Source organism: Hypanus sabinus, chromosome 1 (assembly GCF_030144855.1).
Source record: "Hypanus sabinus isolate sHypSab1 chromosome 1, sHypSab1.hap1, whole genome shotgun sequence".
Classification (NCBI taxonomy): domain Eukaryota; kingdom Metazoa; phylum Chordata; class Chondrichthyes; order Myliobatiformes; family Dasyatidae; genus Hypanus; species Hypanus sabinus.
In genome coordinates, this window is record NC_082706.1 from 481,987 (window position 1) to 500,492 (window position 18,506).

Genomic DNA, 18,506 nt, shown 5'->3' on the forward strand with positions numbered 1-18,506 from the left:
TAGGACATTGAAGAATGCGGCAGAACAGAGTGATCTAGGAATAATGGTGCATAGTTCCATTGGTGGAATCTTATGTGGATAGGGTGGTGAAGAACGCTTTTGGTGTGCTGGTCTTTATAAATCAGAGCATTGAGTATAGGAGTTGGGATGTAATGTTAAAATTGTACAAGGCATTGGTAAGGCCAAATTTGGAGTACTGTGTACAGTTCTGGTCACTAAATTATAGGAAAGATGTGAACAAAATAGAGTACAAAGAAGATTTACTAGATTGTTACCTGGGTTTCAGCACCTAAGTTACAGAGAAAGGTTGAACAAGTTAGGTCTTTATTCTTTGGAACGTAGAAGGTTGAGGGGGGACTTGATAGAGGTATTTAAAATTATAAGGGGGATAGACAGAGTTGACGTGGATAGGCTTTTTCCATAGAGAGTAGGGGAGATTCAAACAGAGGATGAGTTGAGAGTTAGGGGCAAAAGTTTAGGGGTAACATGAGGGGGAACTTCTTTACTCAGAGAGTGGTAGCTGTGTGGAACGAGCTTCCAGTAGAAATGGTAGAAGCAGGTTCGATATTGTCACTTAAAGTAAAATTGGATAGGTATATGGACAGGAAAGGAATGGAGGGTTATGGGCCGAGTTGCAGGTCGGTGGGATTAGGTGAGAGTAAGCGTTCGGCACGGACTGGAAGGGCTGAGATGGCCTGTTTCCATGCTGTAATTGCTATATGGTTATGTCAAAAGGGCAATGTTACGATAGTCATGGGAGATTTCAACATGCATGTCAACTGGGGAAAATCAGGTTGGAAATGGATCTCTAGGGAGCCAGTTTGTTGAATGCCTACGCGATAGTTTTTAGAGCAGTTTGTTGATGAGCCTACTAGGGGATCAGTTATACCTGACTGGTATGTAATGTAATGTAATGAACCAATGGTGATTATGAAGCTTAAGGTAAAAGAACCCTTGGGAGGCTACAACATGATTGAGTTCAACTATGGAACTGGAAGTAGATGCTCATAGGGATGACAGCACAGCAGCAATAGCATGACTGGGGAAAACATGTTCAAATGGCAAAATAGTACAACTGTGGCTGATAAGGGAAGTCAAAGTAATATAAAAGCCAAAGAGAGGGCATACAACAAACTAAAAACTAGTGGAAAGACAGAGGATTGGGAAGCTTTTAAAAGCCTATAGAGAGCAACTAAAAGATTCATTAGCAGGGAAAAGATCAAATATGAAAATAAGCTAGCAAACAATATCAAAGTGGACAGTAAAAGCTTTTTCAAGTATGTTTAAAAAAATAATAACAACAGATAGAGTGGATATAGGACCCTTAGAAAATGGGGCTGGAGAAATAGTATCCGAGGCCAAGAAGATGGCAGATGAATTAAATGAGTATTTTGCATTTAGCAGTGTGCCAGCAGTTGAAGGGTGTGAGGGAAGAGAAGTAAGTGCAGTCATTATTGCAAGAGAGAAGGTGCTCAAAAAACTGAAAGATTTCAGGATATACAAGTCATCCGGACCAGATGAACTTCACCCTAGGGTTCTGAAAGAGCAAGTGGTAGAGATTGTGAAAGCATTAGTAATGGTCTTTCAGAAATCATTGGACTCTGGCATGGTGCCAGAGAACTGGAAAACTGCAAATATCACTCCATTCTTTAAGAAAGGAGGAAGACAGTATAAAGGAAATTATAGACGAGTTACTATGACCTCTGTAGCTGAAAACATGTTGGAGGCAGTTGTTAAGGAGGAGGTTATGGAGTGTTTGGTGAGACAGGACAAGATGGGACAAATCAGCATGGTTTCCTTAAGGAAAAATCCTGCCTGATGAACTTGTTGGAATTCTTTGATTACTCATAGGATAGATGCAGTGTATACAGTGGATGTTGCATATTTGGACTTTCAGAAGGCCTTTGACAAGGTGCCATACATGAAGCTGCTTACCAAGTTAAGAGTCCATGGTATTACAGGAAAGTTACTAACATGGTTAAAACATTGTCTGATTGGTTGGAGGCAGCAAGTGGAAATAAAAGGATCCTTTTCTGGTTGGCTTCCAGTGACCACTTCTTTAATGATGTCTATGGTTTAGAATGGAATAAATAGCTTTGTTACCAAGTGTGCAAATGATATAAAGATTGGTAGAGGAGAAGGTAGTTTTGAAGAAACAAGTAGACTGCACAAGGTCTTAAGACAGATTAGGAGAATGGGCAAGAGAGTGGCAAATGAAATATAAAGTTGGAAAATGCATGGTCATGCACCAGTACTAGAAATAAATGTGCAGACTATCTTCTAAACTGGGAGAAAATCCAAAAATCTGAAATGCGAAGAAACTTGGGAGTCCTCGCCCAGAACATCCTAAAGGTTAACTTGCAGGTAGAGTTGGTGGTGAGAAAGGTAAATGCAATGTTAGCATTCATTTCAAGAGGTTTAGAACAGAAGAGTAGGGATGTGATGCTGAGGCTTTATAGATAAAAGACGATAGACAGTAGGTGCAGGAGTAGGCTATTTGGCCCTTCTAGCCAGCACCGCCATTCACTGTGATCATGGCTAATCATACACAATCAGTACCCTGTTCCTGCCCTCTCCCCATATCCCTTGACCCCGCTATCTATAAGAGCTCTATCTAACTCTCTCTTGAATGCATCCAGAGACTTGGCCTCCACTGCCTTCTGGGGCAGAGCATTCCACATATCCGCCACTCTCTGGGTGAAAATGTTTTTCTGCATCTCTGTTATAAATGGCCTACCCCTTATTCTTAAACTGTGGCCTCTAGTTCTGGACTCACCCATCAGCAGGAACATGCTTCCTGCCTCCAGCGTGTCCAATCCCTTAATAATCTTATATGTTTCAATCAGATCCCCTCTCATCCTTCTAAATTCCAGTGTATACAAGCCCAGTCGCTCCAATCTTTCAACATATGAAAGTCCCGTCATTCCGTGAATTAACTTTGTGAACCTACGCTGCACTTCCTCAATAGCAAGAATGCCCTTCCTCAAATTTGGAGACCAAAACTGCACACAATACTCCAGGTGGGGTCTCACCAGGGCCCTGTACAGCTGCAGAAGGACCTCTTTACTCCTATACTCAATTCCTTTTGTTATAAAGGCCAGCATGCCATTAGCTTTCTTCACTGCCTGCTGTACCTGCATGCTTGCTTTCATTGACTGATGTACAAGAACATCTAGATCTCGTTGTACTTCCTCTTTTCCTAACTGACTCCATTTAGATAGTAATCTGCCTTTCTGTTCTTGCCACCAAAGTGGATAACCTCACATTTATCCACATTAAACTGCATCTGTCATACATTTGCCCACTCACCCAACCTGTCCAAGTCACCCTGCATTCTCATAACATCCTCCTGACATTTCACACTGCCACCCAGCTTTGTGTCATCAGCAAATTTGCTAATGTTACTTTTAATCCCTTCATCTAAATCATTAATGTATATTGTAAACAGCTGTGGTCCGAACACCAAACCTTGTGGTACCCCACTGGTCACAGCCTGCCATTCCGAAAGGGACCCGTTAATCATACTCTTTGTTTCCTGTCAGCCAGCCAATTTTCAATCCATGTCAGTACTCTGCCCCCAATACCATGTGCCCTAATTTTGCCCACTAATCTCCTACGTGGGACTTTATCAAAAGCTTTCTGGAAGTCCAGGTACACTACATTCACTGACTCTCTCTTGTTCATTTTCATACTTACATCCTCAAAAAACTCCAGAAGATTAGTCAAGCATGATTTTCCCTTCATAAATCCATGCTGACTCGGATTGATCCTTCTATTGCTATCCAAATGTGTCGTAATTTCCTCTTTTATAATTGACTCCAGCATCTTTCCCACCACTGACGTCAGGCTAACCGGTCTATAATTCCCTGTTTTCTCTCTCCCTCCTTTCTTGAAAAGTGGGACAACATTAGCCACCCTCTGTTCCTGAATCTATAGGACATTGGAAAATGATTACCAATGCATCCACGATTTCTAGAGCCGCCTCTTTAAGTACCCTGGGATGCAGACCATCAGGTCCCAGGGACTTATCAGCCTTCAGACTCAACATTAAGGGTGGTAAATTTCTGGAATTTATTACTACAGGCAGCTGTGAAGAGCAGGTCATTGCGTGTATTTAAGACAGAGATTGATAGGTTCTTAATTGTACACAGCTCAAAGGTTACAAGAAGAAGGCTGGGAAGTTAGGCTGAGGAGGAGTAAAAAAAGGATCAGCCATGATTGAATGGCAGAGCAGACTCGATGGGCCAAAGCCTGGACTGACACCTTGCCCTACTGTCCTGTTTATTATTTATTGTAATGCCTGTACTGTTTATGTGCACTTTATGCAGTCCAGTGTAGGTCTGTAGTCTAGTGTAGCTTTCCCTGTGTTGACTTGACTTGACTTGAAATGCATAATTCTGCTCTTATGTCTTGTGGAAACTCTTTTCTTTGGGTAAGCTACTTTAAATGGGTGTTAGACAACAGGGCAATACATTTTACATAAATGGCTGCAGCTGCAACATTTCACAAGGCTCAAGGCCTTTCCTCTGCTTGCTCCAGGGCTGTAGAAGTTAGATGTCATATTGGACAGTGATCCAAGGTCAGATTGCGGGAGTTTGGGGACTGAACTGGGAGGAGATCACAATCAGGGTATGATCAAATGGCAGTGGGTACGGGTCAAGACTTGGTTAGGGGCCTGGCTAAAGAGTTTTATTAATTGTTACTTTTAATGAGGGTGTTATGACATTGCTAAGCGATTTCAGGACAAACACATCAGACTAAAATTGTGCAGTCTACCACATCTAGCCATGAACACCGAAAGACAAGGAGGAACCAGTGGCACCAGGAACATCCCATCCACATCAGCAGAGTGAGTGTTAAGGAAAATGCTAAATATTCACTACCATGTACTATTCAGTAGTACTGAATAGATGGACACATCTTGTCAATTTTATCACCTTTGCCATCTCACTAGATTCCACATACTTTGACACTTGTACTACTCTGAGATCCCACTACAAGGTACACCTTCTCTTCCCCACCATGCTGTTCACAGGAATCACTCCCTTCACATCTACTCTTCCCCATCTATATCATAGGAAATGCAACATTTACCCCTACAGTTGGTTTCACATGCCCTCCACCCAACCCAATCTATTGCATTCAGTGCTCACTATGCACAAAGAGGCCTCCTCTACACCAGTCAACCATTAAATGGCCACCTTGAGTTTTTCAATTCCCCTTCTCATGCCCATCCTGTCTCTGGCCTTCACAGGCACAGTGAGACCAAATGTAAACTTGAAGAACAGCACATAATTAGAAGATTTAAAAAGAGCAGAAATTCTGAATCGGGTTTCATTTGGAGAAGAAAGTCGGAGGATCAGAACGGGAGTGTGGTGGGAGCCATTTTGATTTTTTTTCTTCTTCTTCTCATTGGAGTTAGGAGAGTTGGGACTGCGCAGGTGTGTGACGTCGGGCAATGAAGCGGGGAAGATTTAAAAAGGACACAGCCTTATACAGCGGGCAGCGTTGTTTCCAGGCAGTGGAGTGAGCTGGAAGCAGAGTGAATGAAGGCTTAAGGGCTTTGGCTCAACAGGCATAGGCGGAAATGGGCAAGGCAAGGTAGGTTTAGGTTTCAGTTTTTCCTGTTATTTGAGGAAAGGGGGAATTATGAGTGTGAGGGCAGCTTGTTGTTCTCGGTGTTGGATATGGGAGGACCTGGAGTCTCCTAGCCTCCCGGACATCCACATCTGCACCAGATGTGTCAAGCTGCAGCTCCTAAGGGACCGTGTTAGGGAACTGGAGCTGCAGCTCGATGACCTTCGTCTGGTCTGGGAGAGTGAGGAGTTGATAGAGAGGAGTTATAGGCAGGTGATCACACCGGGGCCACAGGAGGCAGACAGGTGGGTTACGGTTAGGACTGGGAGTGGCTGTACCCCTTGACAATAAGTACTCCTGTTTGAGTACTGTTGGGGGGGACAGCCTACTTGGGGGAAGCAACAATGGCCGTGCCTCTGGCACAGAGTCCAGCCCTGTAGCTCAGAAGCGTAGGGAAAGGAACAGGAAGGCAATAGTAGTAGGGGACTCGATAGTTAGGGGGTCAGATAGGCGATTCTGTGGACGTGATCAGGAGAGTCGGATAGCAGTTTGCCTCCCTGGTGCCAGGGTCCGGGATGTTTCTGATCACGTCCACAATATTCTGAAGTGGGAGGTTGAGGAGCCAGAGGTTGTGGTACATATAGGTACCAATGACATAGGTAGGAAAAGGGAAGAGGTCCTGAAAGGAGAACATAGGGAATCAGGAAGGCAGTTGAGAAGGACTGCAAAGGTAGTAATCTCAGGATTACTGCCTATGCCACGCGACAGTGAGAGTAGGAATGGAATGAGATGGAGGATAAATACATGGCTGAGGAATTGGAGCAGAGGGCAGGGATTCAAGTTTCTGGATCATTGGGACCTCTTTTGGGGCAGGTGTGACCTGTACAAAAAGGACGGGTTACACTTGAATCCTAGGGGGACCAATATCCTGGCGGGAAGGTTTAATAGAGCTGTCAGGGAGGGTTTAAACTAATTTGGCAGGGAGATGGGAACTGTAATGATGGAGCGGAGGAGAGGGAAAACAGAAATAGGTCTAAGGTAGTGAGCAGTAAGGATGTCAGGAAGGACAGGCAGATGACGGAGCAAATTTGTAGCCACTGGAATGAGTTGCAGTGCAATCAATGCAAAAAGTACCAAATACTGGACTTAAGCTGTTATACTTAAAAGCATGCAGCATAAGGAATAAGGTGGATGATCTTGTTGTACAGTTACAGATTGGCGGGTATGATATTGTGGCCATCACTGAGACGTGGCTAAAGGATGCATGTCTCTGGGAGCTGAACGTCCAAGGATACAGTGTATCAGAAGGATAGGCAGGTAGGTAGATGGGATGGCATGGCTTTAATGGTAAGAAATGATATTAAATCATTAGAAAGAGTTGACATAGGATCAGAAGGTACAGAATCTTTATGGGTTGAGCTAAGAAATTGCAGGGGTAAAAGGACCCTGGTGGCAGTTATCTACAGGCCTCCAAACAGCTGCAGTAATGTGGTCTACAAATTACAACAGGAAATAGAAAAGGCTTGCCAGAAGGGCAGTGTTATGATAATTGTAGGGGATTTTAACATGCAAGTAGATTGGGAAAATCAGGTTGGCACTGGATCTCAAGAGAGAGAATTCGTAGAATGTCTACGAGATGGCTTTTTAGAACAGCTTGTTGTTGAGCCCACTAGGGGATTGACTGTACTGGATTGGGTATTGTGTAATGAACCAGAAGTGATTAGAGAGATGGAAGTGAAGGAGCCCTTAGGAGGCAGTGATCAGAACATGATTGAGTGCACTGTGAAATTTGAGAAAGAGAAGCCGAAATCCGATGTGTCGGTATTTCAGTGGAGTAAAGGAAATTACAGTGGCATGAGAGAGGAAGTGGCCAAGGTTGACTGGAAAGGGACACTAGCAGGAGGGCCAGCAGAGCAGCAGAAGCTGGGGTTTATGCGAGAAGTGAGGAAGGTGCGAGACAGATATATTCCAAAGAAGAAGAAATTTTTGAATGGAAAATAGATGCAACCGTGGCTGACAAGAGAAGTCAAAGCCAAAGTAAAAGTAAAAGCAAAGCAGAGGGCCTACAAGAAACCAAAAATTAGTGGGAACACAGAATTGGAAAGTTTTTAAAAGCTTACAAAAGGAAACTAAGAAGGTCATTAAGAGGGAAAAGATGAACTATGAAAGGAAGATAGCAAATAATATCAAAGAGGATATTCAAACAACACACACAAAATGCAGGTGGAACACAGCAGGCCAGGCAACATCTATAGGAAGAAGCACTGTCAACGTTTCGGGCCGAGCCCCTTCGTCAGGATATTATTCAGTATGCTTCAGTATTCACAAGTGAAAAGGATCTTGATCAGGATGAGGTCGAAGTAGAGCAGGCCTGTGTGCTGGACAATGTAGGGGTTAAGGAAGAAGAAGTGCTGGATCTTCTTAAAAACATTAAGATTGATAAATCCCCAGGGCCGGATATGATACACCCTAGGTTTTTGTGGGAATTGAGAGAAGAGATTGCTGGAGCATTAGCTATGATCTTTGAATCCTCTTTGGGTGCAGGGGAAGTGCCGGAGGACTGGAGAATGGCAACTGTAGTTCCCTTGCTTAAAAAAGGTAATAGGGAGAAACCTGGGAACTATAGACTGGTGAGTCTTATGTTGGTGGTATGCAAACTACTGGAAAGCATTCTTAAGGATAGGATCTACGAGCATTTGGAGAAGTACAGTCTACTCATGGATAGTCAACATGGCTTTGTGAAGGGAAGATCGTGCCTCACGAGCCTGATTTGAGTTTTTTGAAGAGGTGACAAAAGAAATTGATGATGGTAGGGCACTGGATGTGGTCTACATGGACTTTAGCAAAGCAGTTGACAAGGTTCCTCATGAGAGACTCATCCAGAAAGTCATGAGGCATGGCCATGACTGTTTGGATAAAAAACTGGCTTAAAGGAAGAAAGCAGAGGGTAGTTGTGGAAGGAAAGTATTCTGCCCGAAGGTCAGTGACAAGTGGAGTGCTGCAGGGATTTGTCCTGGGACCCCTGCTATTTGTGATTTTTATAAATGATCTGGATGTAGAGGCGGAAGGATGGGTGAGTAAGTTTGCGGATGACACACAGGTTGGAAGAGTCGTGGATAGAGCTGCAGGTTGTCGAAGGTTACAAGAGGATATAGACAGGCTGCAGAGTTGGGCAGAAAAATGGCAGATGGAGTTCAATCCAGACAAGTGTGAGGTGATGCATTTTGGAAGAACAAACCAGAAGACTGAGTACAGGATTAATGGTCAGTTTCTTAAGTGTGTGGATGAACAAAGGGACCTTGGGGTTCAAATCCGTACATCCCTCAAGGTTGCTGCACAGGTTGATAGGGTAGTTAAGAAGGCCTATGGGATGCTAGGTTTCATTAACAGGGGGATTGGGTTCAAGAGTAGAGAGGTCATGTTGCAAGTCTACAAATCTCTGGTGAGACCACACTTAGAGTATTGTGTTCAATTCTGGTCACCTCATTGTAGGAAGGATGTCGAAGCTATGGAGAGGGTGCAGAGGAGATTTACCAGGATGTTGCCTGGTTGGAGAACAAGTCACATGAAGCAAGGTTAGCAGAGCTGGGACTTTTCTCTTTGGAGTGTAGAAGAATGAGAGGGGACTTGATAAGGCTCTACAAGATTATGAGAGCCATAGACAGGGTGGATAGTCAATACCTGTTTCCCAGGGCACCAATTGCAAACACCAGAGGGCATATGTACAAAATTAAGGGAGGGAAATTTACGGGAGACATCGGGGTAAGTTTTTTTACACAGAGGGTTATGAGTGCCTGGAATGACTTGCCAGGGATGGTGGTGGAGGCTAAAACATTAGGGGTATTTAAGAGCCTCTTGGACAGGTACATGGATGAAAGAAAAATGGAAGGTTATGGGGTAGTGTGGGTTTAGTACTTTTTTTAAAGGATTATATGGGTCAGCACAACATGGAGGACTGTGCTGTAGTGTTCTATGGTTCGAGGATACTAAAAGCTTTTTCAAGTATATAAAGAGTAAAAGACAGGTGAGAGTAGATATAGGGCTGATAGAAAATGATGCTGGAGAAATTGTAATGGAAGATAAAAAGATGGCGGAGGAACTGAATGAGTATTTTGCATCAGTCTTTACTGAGGAAGACATCAGCTATATACCGGACATTCAAGGGTGTCAGGGAAGAGAAATACGCGCAGTCACAATTACGACAGAGAAAGTACTCAGTAAGCTGAATAGTCTAAGGGTAGATAAATCTCTCGGACCAGTTGGAATGCATGCTCGTCTTCTGAAGGTAGCTGTGGAGATTGCGGAGGCATTAGCAATGATCTTTCAAAAGTCAATAGATTCTGGCCTGGTTCCGGAGGACTGGAAGATTGCAAATGTCTCTCTGCTATTTAGGAAGGGGGCAAGGAAGCAAAAAGGAAATTATAGACCTGTTAGATTGACAACGGTGGTTGGGAACGTGTTGGAGTCTTGATTATCAAGGATGAGGTTACGGAGTACCTGGAGGCATATGATAAGATAGGCAGAACACAGCATGGTTTCCTTAAAGGAAAATCCTGCCTGGCATACCTGGTGCAATTTTTGGAGAAAATTACAAGTAGGCTAGACAAGGGAGATGCAGTGGATGTTGTGTATTTGGATTTTCAGAAGGCCTTTGACAAGGTGCTGCACATGAGGCTGCTAAACAAGAAAAGAGCCCATGGAATTATGGGAAAGTTACATACGTGGATAGAGCATTGGTTGATCAGCAGGAAAAAGAGAGTGGGAATAAAGGGGTCTCATCCTGGTTGGCTGCCGGTTACCAGTGGTGTTCCACAAGGGTCGTGTTGGGGCCACATCATTTTACGTTATATATCAACGATTTGGATTATGGAATTAGATGGCTTTGTGGCTAAGTTTGCTGATGATACAAAGATAGGTGGAGGGGCCAGTAGTGCTGAGGAAACAGAGAGTCTGCAGAGAGAATGGGCAAAGAAGTGTCAAAAGAAGTGTCAAATGAATTACAACGTCGGAAATTGTACCGTCATGCACTTTGGTAGAAGAAATAAACAGGCAGACTATTATTTAAATAGGGAGAGAATTGAAAGTTCTGAGATGCAGCGGGACTTGGGAGTCCTCGTGAGGGACACCGTTAAGGCTAACCTCCAGGTTGAGTTGGTGGTGAAGAAGATGAATGCAATGTTGGCATTCATTTCTAGAGGAATAGAGTATAGGAGCAGGGATGTGATGTTGAGGCTCTATAAGGCACTGGTAAGACCTCACATGGAATACTGTGTGCAGTTTTGGGATCCTTATTTAAGAAAGGATGTGCTGACATTGGAGAGCGTTCAGAGAAGATTCACGAGAATGATTCCAGGAATGAGAGGGTAAACATATGAGAAACGTTTGACCGCTCTTGGACTGTACTCCTTGGAGTTTAGAAGAATGAGGGGGGACCTCATAGAAACATTTCAAATGTTGAAAGGCATGGACAGAGTGGATGTGGCAAAGTTGTTTCCCATGGTGGGGGAGTCTAGTACAAGAGGAAATGACTTGTGAATTGCAGAGCGCCCATTCAGAACAGAGATGCGAAAAAAATTTTTTAGCCAGAGGGTGGTGAATCTATGGAATTTGTTGCCACGGGCGGCAGTGGAGGCCAAGTCATTGGGTGTATTTAAGGCAGAGATTGATAGGTATCTGAGTAGTCAGGGCATCAAAGGTTAGAACATAGAACAGTACAGCACATTACAGGCCCTTCAGCCCACAATGTTGTGCCAACCCTCAAACCCTACCTCACATAATCACCCAACTTAAATTCCTCCATATACCTGTCTAGTAGTCTCTTAAACTTCACTAGTGTATCTGCTTCCACCACTGACTCAGGCAGTGCGTTCCACGCACCAACCACTCTCTGAGTGAAAAACCTTCCTCTAATATTCCCCTTGAACTTCCCTCCCCTTACCTTAAAGCCATGTCCTCTTGTACTGAGTAGTGGTGCCCTGGGGAAGAGGCGCAGGCTGTAGACTCTGTCTATTCCTCTCAATATCTTGAACACCTTCATTATGTCTCCTCTCATCCTCCTTCTCTCCAAAGAGTAAAGCCCTAGCTCCCTTAATCTCTGATCACAATCCATACTCTCTAAATCAGGCAGCATCCTGGTAAATCTCCTCTGTACCCTTTCCAATGCTTCCACATCCTTCCTATAGTGAGGCGACCAGAACTGTACACAGTACTCCAAGTATGGCCTAACTAGAGTTTTATAGAGCTGCATCATTACATCGCATCTCTTAAACTCTATCCCTTGACTTATGAAAGTTAACACCCCATAAGCTTTCTTAACTACCCTATCTACCTGTGAGGCAACTTACAGGGATCTGTGGACATGTACCCACAGATCCCTCTGCTCCTCCACACTACCAAGTATCCTGCCATTTACTTTGTACTCTGCCTTGGAGTTTGTCCTTCCAAAGTGTACCATCTCACACTTCTCCTGGCTGAACTCCATCTGCCACTTCTCAGCCCACTTCTGCATCCTATCAATGTCTCTCTGCAATCTTTGACAATCCTCTACACTATCTGCAACACCACCAAACTTTGTGTCATCTGCAAACTTGCCAACCCACCCTTCTACCACCACAAACAGGTTTTTAATAAAAATCACAAAAAGTAGAGGTCCCAGAACAGATCCTTGTGGGACACTACTAGTCACAACCCTCCAATCTGAATGTACTCCCTCCACCACAACTCTCTGCCTTCTGCAGGCAAGCCAATTCTGAATCCACCTGGCCAAACTTCCCTGGATCCCATGCCTTCTGACTTTCTGAATAAGCCTACCATGTAGAACCTTGTCAAATGCCTTACTAAAATCCATGTTTATCACATCCACTGCACTACCCTCATCTATATGCCTGGTCACCTCCTCAAAGAACTCTAACAGGCTTGTTAGGCACGATCTGCCCTTCACAAAGCCATACTGACTATCCCAGATCAGACCATGATTCTCTAAATGCACATTAATCCTATCTCTAAGAATCTTTTCCAACAGCTTTCCCACCACAGACGTAAGGCTCACTGGTCTATAATTACCTGGACTATCCCTACTACCTTTTTTGAACAAGGGGACAACATTCGCCTCCCTCCAATCCTCCGGTACCATTCCTGTGGACAACGAGGACATAAAGATCCTAGCCAGAGGCTCAGCAATCTCTTCCCTCGCCTCGTGGAGCATCCTGGGGAATATTCCATCAGGCCCCGGGGACTTATCTGTCCTAATGTAATTTAACAACTCCAACACCTCCTCTCCCTTAATATCAACATGCTCCAGAACATCAAACTCACTCATATTGTCCTCACCGTCATCAAGTTCCCTCTCATTGGTGAATACTGAAGAGAAGTATTCATTGAGAACCTCGCTCACTTCTACAGCCTCCATGCACATCTTCCCACTTTTATCTCCAATCGGTCCTACCTTTACTTCTGTCATCCTTTTGTTCTTCACATAATTGAAGAATGCCTTGGGGTTTTCCTTTACCCTCTTGCCAAGGCCTTCTCATGCCCCCTTCTTGCTCTTCTCAGCCCCTTCTTAAGTTCCTTTCTTGCTACCCTATATTCCTCAATAGACCCATCTGATCCTTGCTTACTAAACTTCATGTATGCTGCCTTCTTCCACCTGACTAGATTTTCCACTTCACTTGTCACCCATGGTTCCTTCACCTTACCGTTCTTTATCTTCCTCACCGGGACAAATTTATCCCTAACATCCTGCAAAAGATCCTTAAACATCGACCATATGTCCATAATACATTTCCCTGCAAAAACATCATCCCAATTCACACCCGCAAGTTCTAGCCTTATAATTTGTTCTTCCCCAATTGAAAATTTTCCTGTCCTCTCTGATTCTATCCTTTTCCATGATAATGCTAAAGGCCAGGGAGCGGTGATCACTGTCCCCCAGATGCTCACCCACTGACAGATCTGTGACCCGACCCGGTTCGTTACCTAATACTAGATCTAGTATGGCATTCCCCCTAGTTGGCCTGTCAACATACTGTGACAGGAATCCATCCTGGATACACTTAACAAACTCTGCCCCATCTAAACCCTTGGAACTAATCAAGTGCCAATCAATATTAGGGAAGTTAAAGTCACCCATGATAACAACCTTGTTATTTTTGCACCTTTCCAAAATATGCCTCCCAATCTGCTCCTCGGTATCTCTGCTGCTACCAGGGGGCCTATAGAATACCCCCAGTAGAGTAACTGCTCCCTTCCTGTTCCTAATTTCCACCCATGCTGACTCAAAAGAGGATCCTGCTACATTACCCACCCTTTCTGCAGCTGTAATAGTATCCCTGACTAGTAATGCCACCCCTCCTCCCCTCCCCCCCATCCCTTTTAAAGCACTAAAATCCAGGAATATTGAGAATCCATTCCTTCCCTGGTGCCAGTTATGGTGAGAAGGTGGGGGAATGGGCCTAAAGGGGAGATTGGATCAGCTCGTGATGAAATGGCAGAGCAGACTCGATGGGCCGAATGGCCGACTTCTGCTCCTTTGCCTTATAGTCTTATAATCTGATTAACTTATAGCTTAATAGTATGAACATTGCATTTTCCACTTTCAGGTAACCCACTCCACCTGTGTTCTTTTGGTACTCTCACCCGTCACCTGCATACCTATCTACCTGGTTTACTCTCCCATTGTTCATCTTCCTTATAATTTCCCCTGCCCCAACCCCACTACCAATCCGGTTTCATCTAGCATTATCCTGCCCTTATCTACCAGCCTCTGTTTCACACCTTTCTTTCACATCTGCATTCTGGCTCTCAGTCCTGTTGCAGGGACTGAAATGTTGACCACTCTTTTGCCTGCTTCCATAAATGTTGCTTGACCTTTCGAGTTCTTCCAGCAGTTTATACATTGTGCTGAAGATGATTCAGCTTGGATTCCATTTGAGAGCCCTACTTTTGGTCTCCAGCCAATCTGATTCTCTGAGAGCACTGGATGCTGTAAAAGCTATGAGAGCAGACAATATCCCAGATGTAATATTGAAGACCTGCTATCAAGAACTAACTGTATTTCTAGCCCTTACAGTACTGTGCAAGAGTTTTAGGAATGTGTATATAGTTAGGGTGCCTAATATTTTTGCCAACGTGGAGCAGAAAACCAAACAACTGAATTCAGAAGTGAGTTAAATGACTGCCCTAAGAAAACGTGGATTTGAGGCATCTTTATAAAAGTGAAGTTAGTGGATGTTGAAGGGAAAACACTTCACTAGTTGGAAATGTATCTTGCATATAGGAAAGTGATAGTGATGGTCAGACATTAATCACTTAACCCCAGGTATCACTGTAAGAGTTAGCCATAGCCCTGTTCGAGACTCAACCACAGCTTCACACCATCAAGGCAGAAGTGGAATGTTCACCAATGATTGTACAATGTCCATTTTAATTTGTAACTCCTAGGCCAGGGGTCAGCAACCTTTACCACTGAAAGAGCCACTTGGACCCGTTTCCCACAGAAAAGAAAACACTGGGAGCCGCAAAACCCGTTTGACATTTAAAATGAAATAACACTGCATACAACGTTTTTTTGCCTTTATGCTATGTATAAACAAACTATAATGTGTTGCATTTATGAAATTGATGAACTCCTGCAGAGAAAACGAAATTACATTTCTGCATGCAACAAAAACATTTTGAACTCCGAAAAAAAGACGTTGGGTTGAAAGTTACTTTTAAGTAAAATACTCAATGTCTATTTGAGTCCTTCTTGTATTTATGAAAAACGCCGAACTTAAATTTTCCGCCAGCAGCAAACCAAAAATAACATCAGCCAGCTGTCAGCCTGAAAAATAAAAGGACTATTTCACTGAACAATGAAAAAATATGAATATACATAAAATAATAGGCAATTAAAATATTTATCATACTTGGTTAATGGGATTTCTGCTCCTGGACCTCAGCGCACAGCGTCTGCACATCAGGGCTGTATGACGTCACCTTCATCTTTACACAGGATCGCAAGCTGTCATCTGTGAGGCGTGCGCGATGTTTGTTTTTAATAAAGTTCATGTTGGAGAACACCTGCTCACTTACATATGTGGATCCAAAGATCGACAGGACTCAAAGCGCATACTTTTTAATGTTTAGATAAATGTCGGGCATAGCATTCCATGTTTCGAACACAAGTTTGTCCGGTTTTGGAAGGTTTTCAATATCACTCCATTTGTGTTTCTGAGCAAGAACGGCCTTCTGACGGGCAACATCTTCAAGGTCTGCTGTCAAGCGTCTAAACTTGGACACCCATATGTCTTTGTCGGCTATGTCGGCCAGTTCCATCTCAAGATCAGGTTGACTCACACCTGCCAATGCAGTCGTATTCAGTAGGGAAGGATCGATGCTTAAGGGAGTGACCGGGAAGGATAATGTGTTTTTTTCCTCTCTGAACTCACAGAAGCGTTTCCCAAACGATGTTTGCATTGCGATGATTGCAGAATGTAAATACTCCGAAATTATCATGTCGTGACCTTGTTTGAACTCTCTCAAATTGGGGAAGTGAGACAAAGTGCCTTTCTGTAAATCTCTGGCAAGCACTGTCAACTTGCGCTCGAATGCCAAAACATCCTCCAACATGTGCAGGGCTGTACGTCCTTACCCCTGAAGAGCTGTGTTCAGCGTGTTCAGGTGCGCTGTCATGTCTACCATGAAGTGTAGCTTTTCCAGCCACTCTGGCTGTTCCAGCTCAGGAAAGGTGAGCCCTTTGTTGCCCAGGAAAGTTTTCACTTCTTCCAGACACGCGACAAAGCGTTTCAGCACCTCCCCTCTGGACAGCCAGCGATAAAAACACGTTGTATTGGTGTGCTACACGCAGTCAGTAAACTGCAGTCAAAGATAGCTTTATTCGAACTAAACAGCCTTGCTTTTAAGCCTCCCTCAACCCAGCCCCCATGGGCGCAGATGCTGCAAAAGACGCGTACTCACAAACCCCCGTAGGCTATCTCCCTTAGCCGGAATGCTGGCTAATTGTGAGCCGTTTCGGATGTGGCAGGAAATGTGTCGCCACACTTAGATTGTACAAGATCACCATAATCTTCAAATTTAGAATTACATTTCAAAAGCTAACAAACTAACATAAAATACATTTTAATTAAATACTGACCAATTATTTCCCAAAGCCACAGGGAGCCGCAGCACAGAGGTGAAAGAGCCACAAATGGCTCGGGAGCCGCAGGTTGCCGACCCCCGTCCTAGGCAAATGAAGCAGACCTGGCCTGCTTGTAGCAAGACCATAATAACATTCAAGCATGAACTGATGAAACAGGATAAAAAAATTCTGCAGATGCTAGATTTCAGAGCAACATATTGGAGGAACCTCTCAGTCGGTCAGGCAGCATGAATAAACAGTCAAATAAAAAAAAGAGGATATAGCAGCTGTCTAAGTTGGAATCCCATCCACCATTTTAAACACTCATTCCCTCCATCAACACATAAACAATGCCTGCAGTATGTTCATCTACAAAAAGTGCTGCCAGGCTACTCCTTTATCACTGCCCACACACCTGACCTTTCCAACATATACAAGAGAAGCTCGGGAACATATGCCAGCTTTCTCCAAATTGCACACCACCCTCACTTGGGAATGCATCTTCATCATCATTGGCTCAAAATGTTGGAAATCCCTATCCAGCAGCACCATGGCTCAAGCGCCATTAAGAATAAGCACTAAATGCTGGCTTTATTTGCTATCCCAGATCCTGAAATCAATTAAAATCTTGTCAGGTTATAGACCTACAAAAGGCAGCATTTAGACTGTCACATGAACTTGCAGAAAATAGAGGAATATTGATCATGTGCATGTATGGCCTAAGTGCTGCTCCTGTGTTGTACTGGTCTGTGTTCTTCAAAGTTCATACCTTTCTGGAACTGAAAGCCCCTGGAGAACGAATAGCCTTCAAAAATATATTGTATGGGTCAACAAACAAGTACCAAAAATCTCTGAAGCATGCAAGCCTCTTTGGGAAAAATCCGAGCAAGAAACACTGAGCACAAGCTGTAAGTCAATCCAACAAGTAAAAGTAGCCTGGGCAAGTGTATCTCTTTCATTAACTTCCAATCCAATGGCAGCCATCTTTTGTATTGTTAAAAAGGGAAAAGAAACATACTAGAGGTGTTATCCACTCATCAGCACCAGGATGCTACTAATGTACAAAGCCACGTGAGAAGAATTTACAGACAGAGCATTTACACCATTGTTCTTGGCAGTATATTGACAGAAGAACTAGATATATAGTGGCGTCTGCTTCAATAGCACTACAATACAGAAACAGTGCAATGATCTAACAAACCATCAGAAAGTTTCTGGGTAAAAGTTGGCTTGTTTCACTATACAGATACATTCAATGGAGTACAGATACAGAACATAAATCATTTGTGCAAAACCAACTGCAGTCATTAATAGTCATTTATATAAATGTAACCTCCAGGCATACCGGTTGAGAAAACTACTTAAATATTTCTATTCTGGTCAGCGTTAAGGTGACAAATGTCTTCAGACAGAAACTAACAGGATCATGTTATGTAAGTAATTGCTGCTCACCTGAAGACATAATCATGTCCCGCTGAATAATTTTAGCAGATGTCAGATCGTTGATGATGTATTGCAGCCGGATGTGAGAAAACACTATTGCAAACTTTTGTCCTTGTTCTGTTTCCAGGAAGCTCTTGTAACTGCAGTTTTCTTTGTGAAAGAATAAATCAATCTATTATTTCATATGAAATGTTAAATCACTGTCACAACATATTCCTCATTTGGTCCAAACCTTGTTAATTCTGGATCAGCATGTGAGCATAAATCTAGAGAATACTTTTATTTATTTACAGATATAGTGCCTTCCACCACAATTAGCCTTGCTGCCCAGCAACCAATCTATTTAACCTTAGCCTAATCACAGGGC

At 43.5% G+C, this 18,506-nt stretch overlaps 1 protein-coding gene and 1 long non-coding RNA gene across 3 annotated transcripts in view; one reads left to right on the forward strand and one right to left on the reverse strand.

Moving 5' to 3' along the window:
- Positions 1-18,506, forward strand: part of LOC132387011 (uncharacterized) — a 609,870-nt gene that overhangs the window by 453,809 nt on the left and 137,555 nt on the right. The window lies entirely within an intron of this gene.
- gmcl1 (germ cell-less, spermatogenesis associated) overlaps positions 1-18,506 on the reverse strand; it is a 262,908-nt gene that overhangs the window by 90,169 nt on the left and 154,233 nt on the right. For both annotated transcript variants that reach the window (XM_059959101.1, XM_059959056.1), the window contains one exon: positions 18,149-18,289. In XM_059959101.1, coding sequence (XP_059815084.1) covers positions 18,149-18,289 — 141 coding nt within the window. The remainder of the gene's footprint in view (positions 1-18,148; positions 18,290-18,506) is intronic.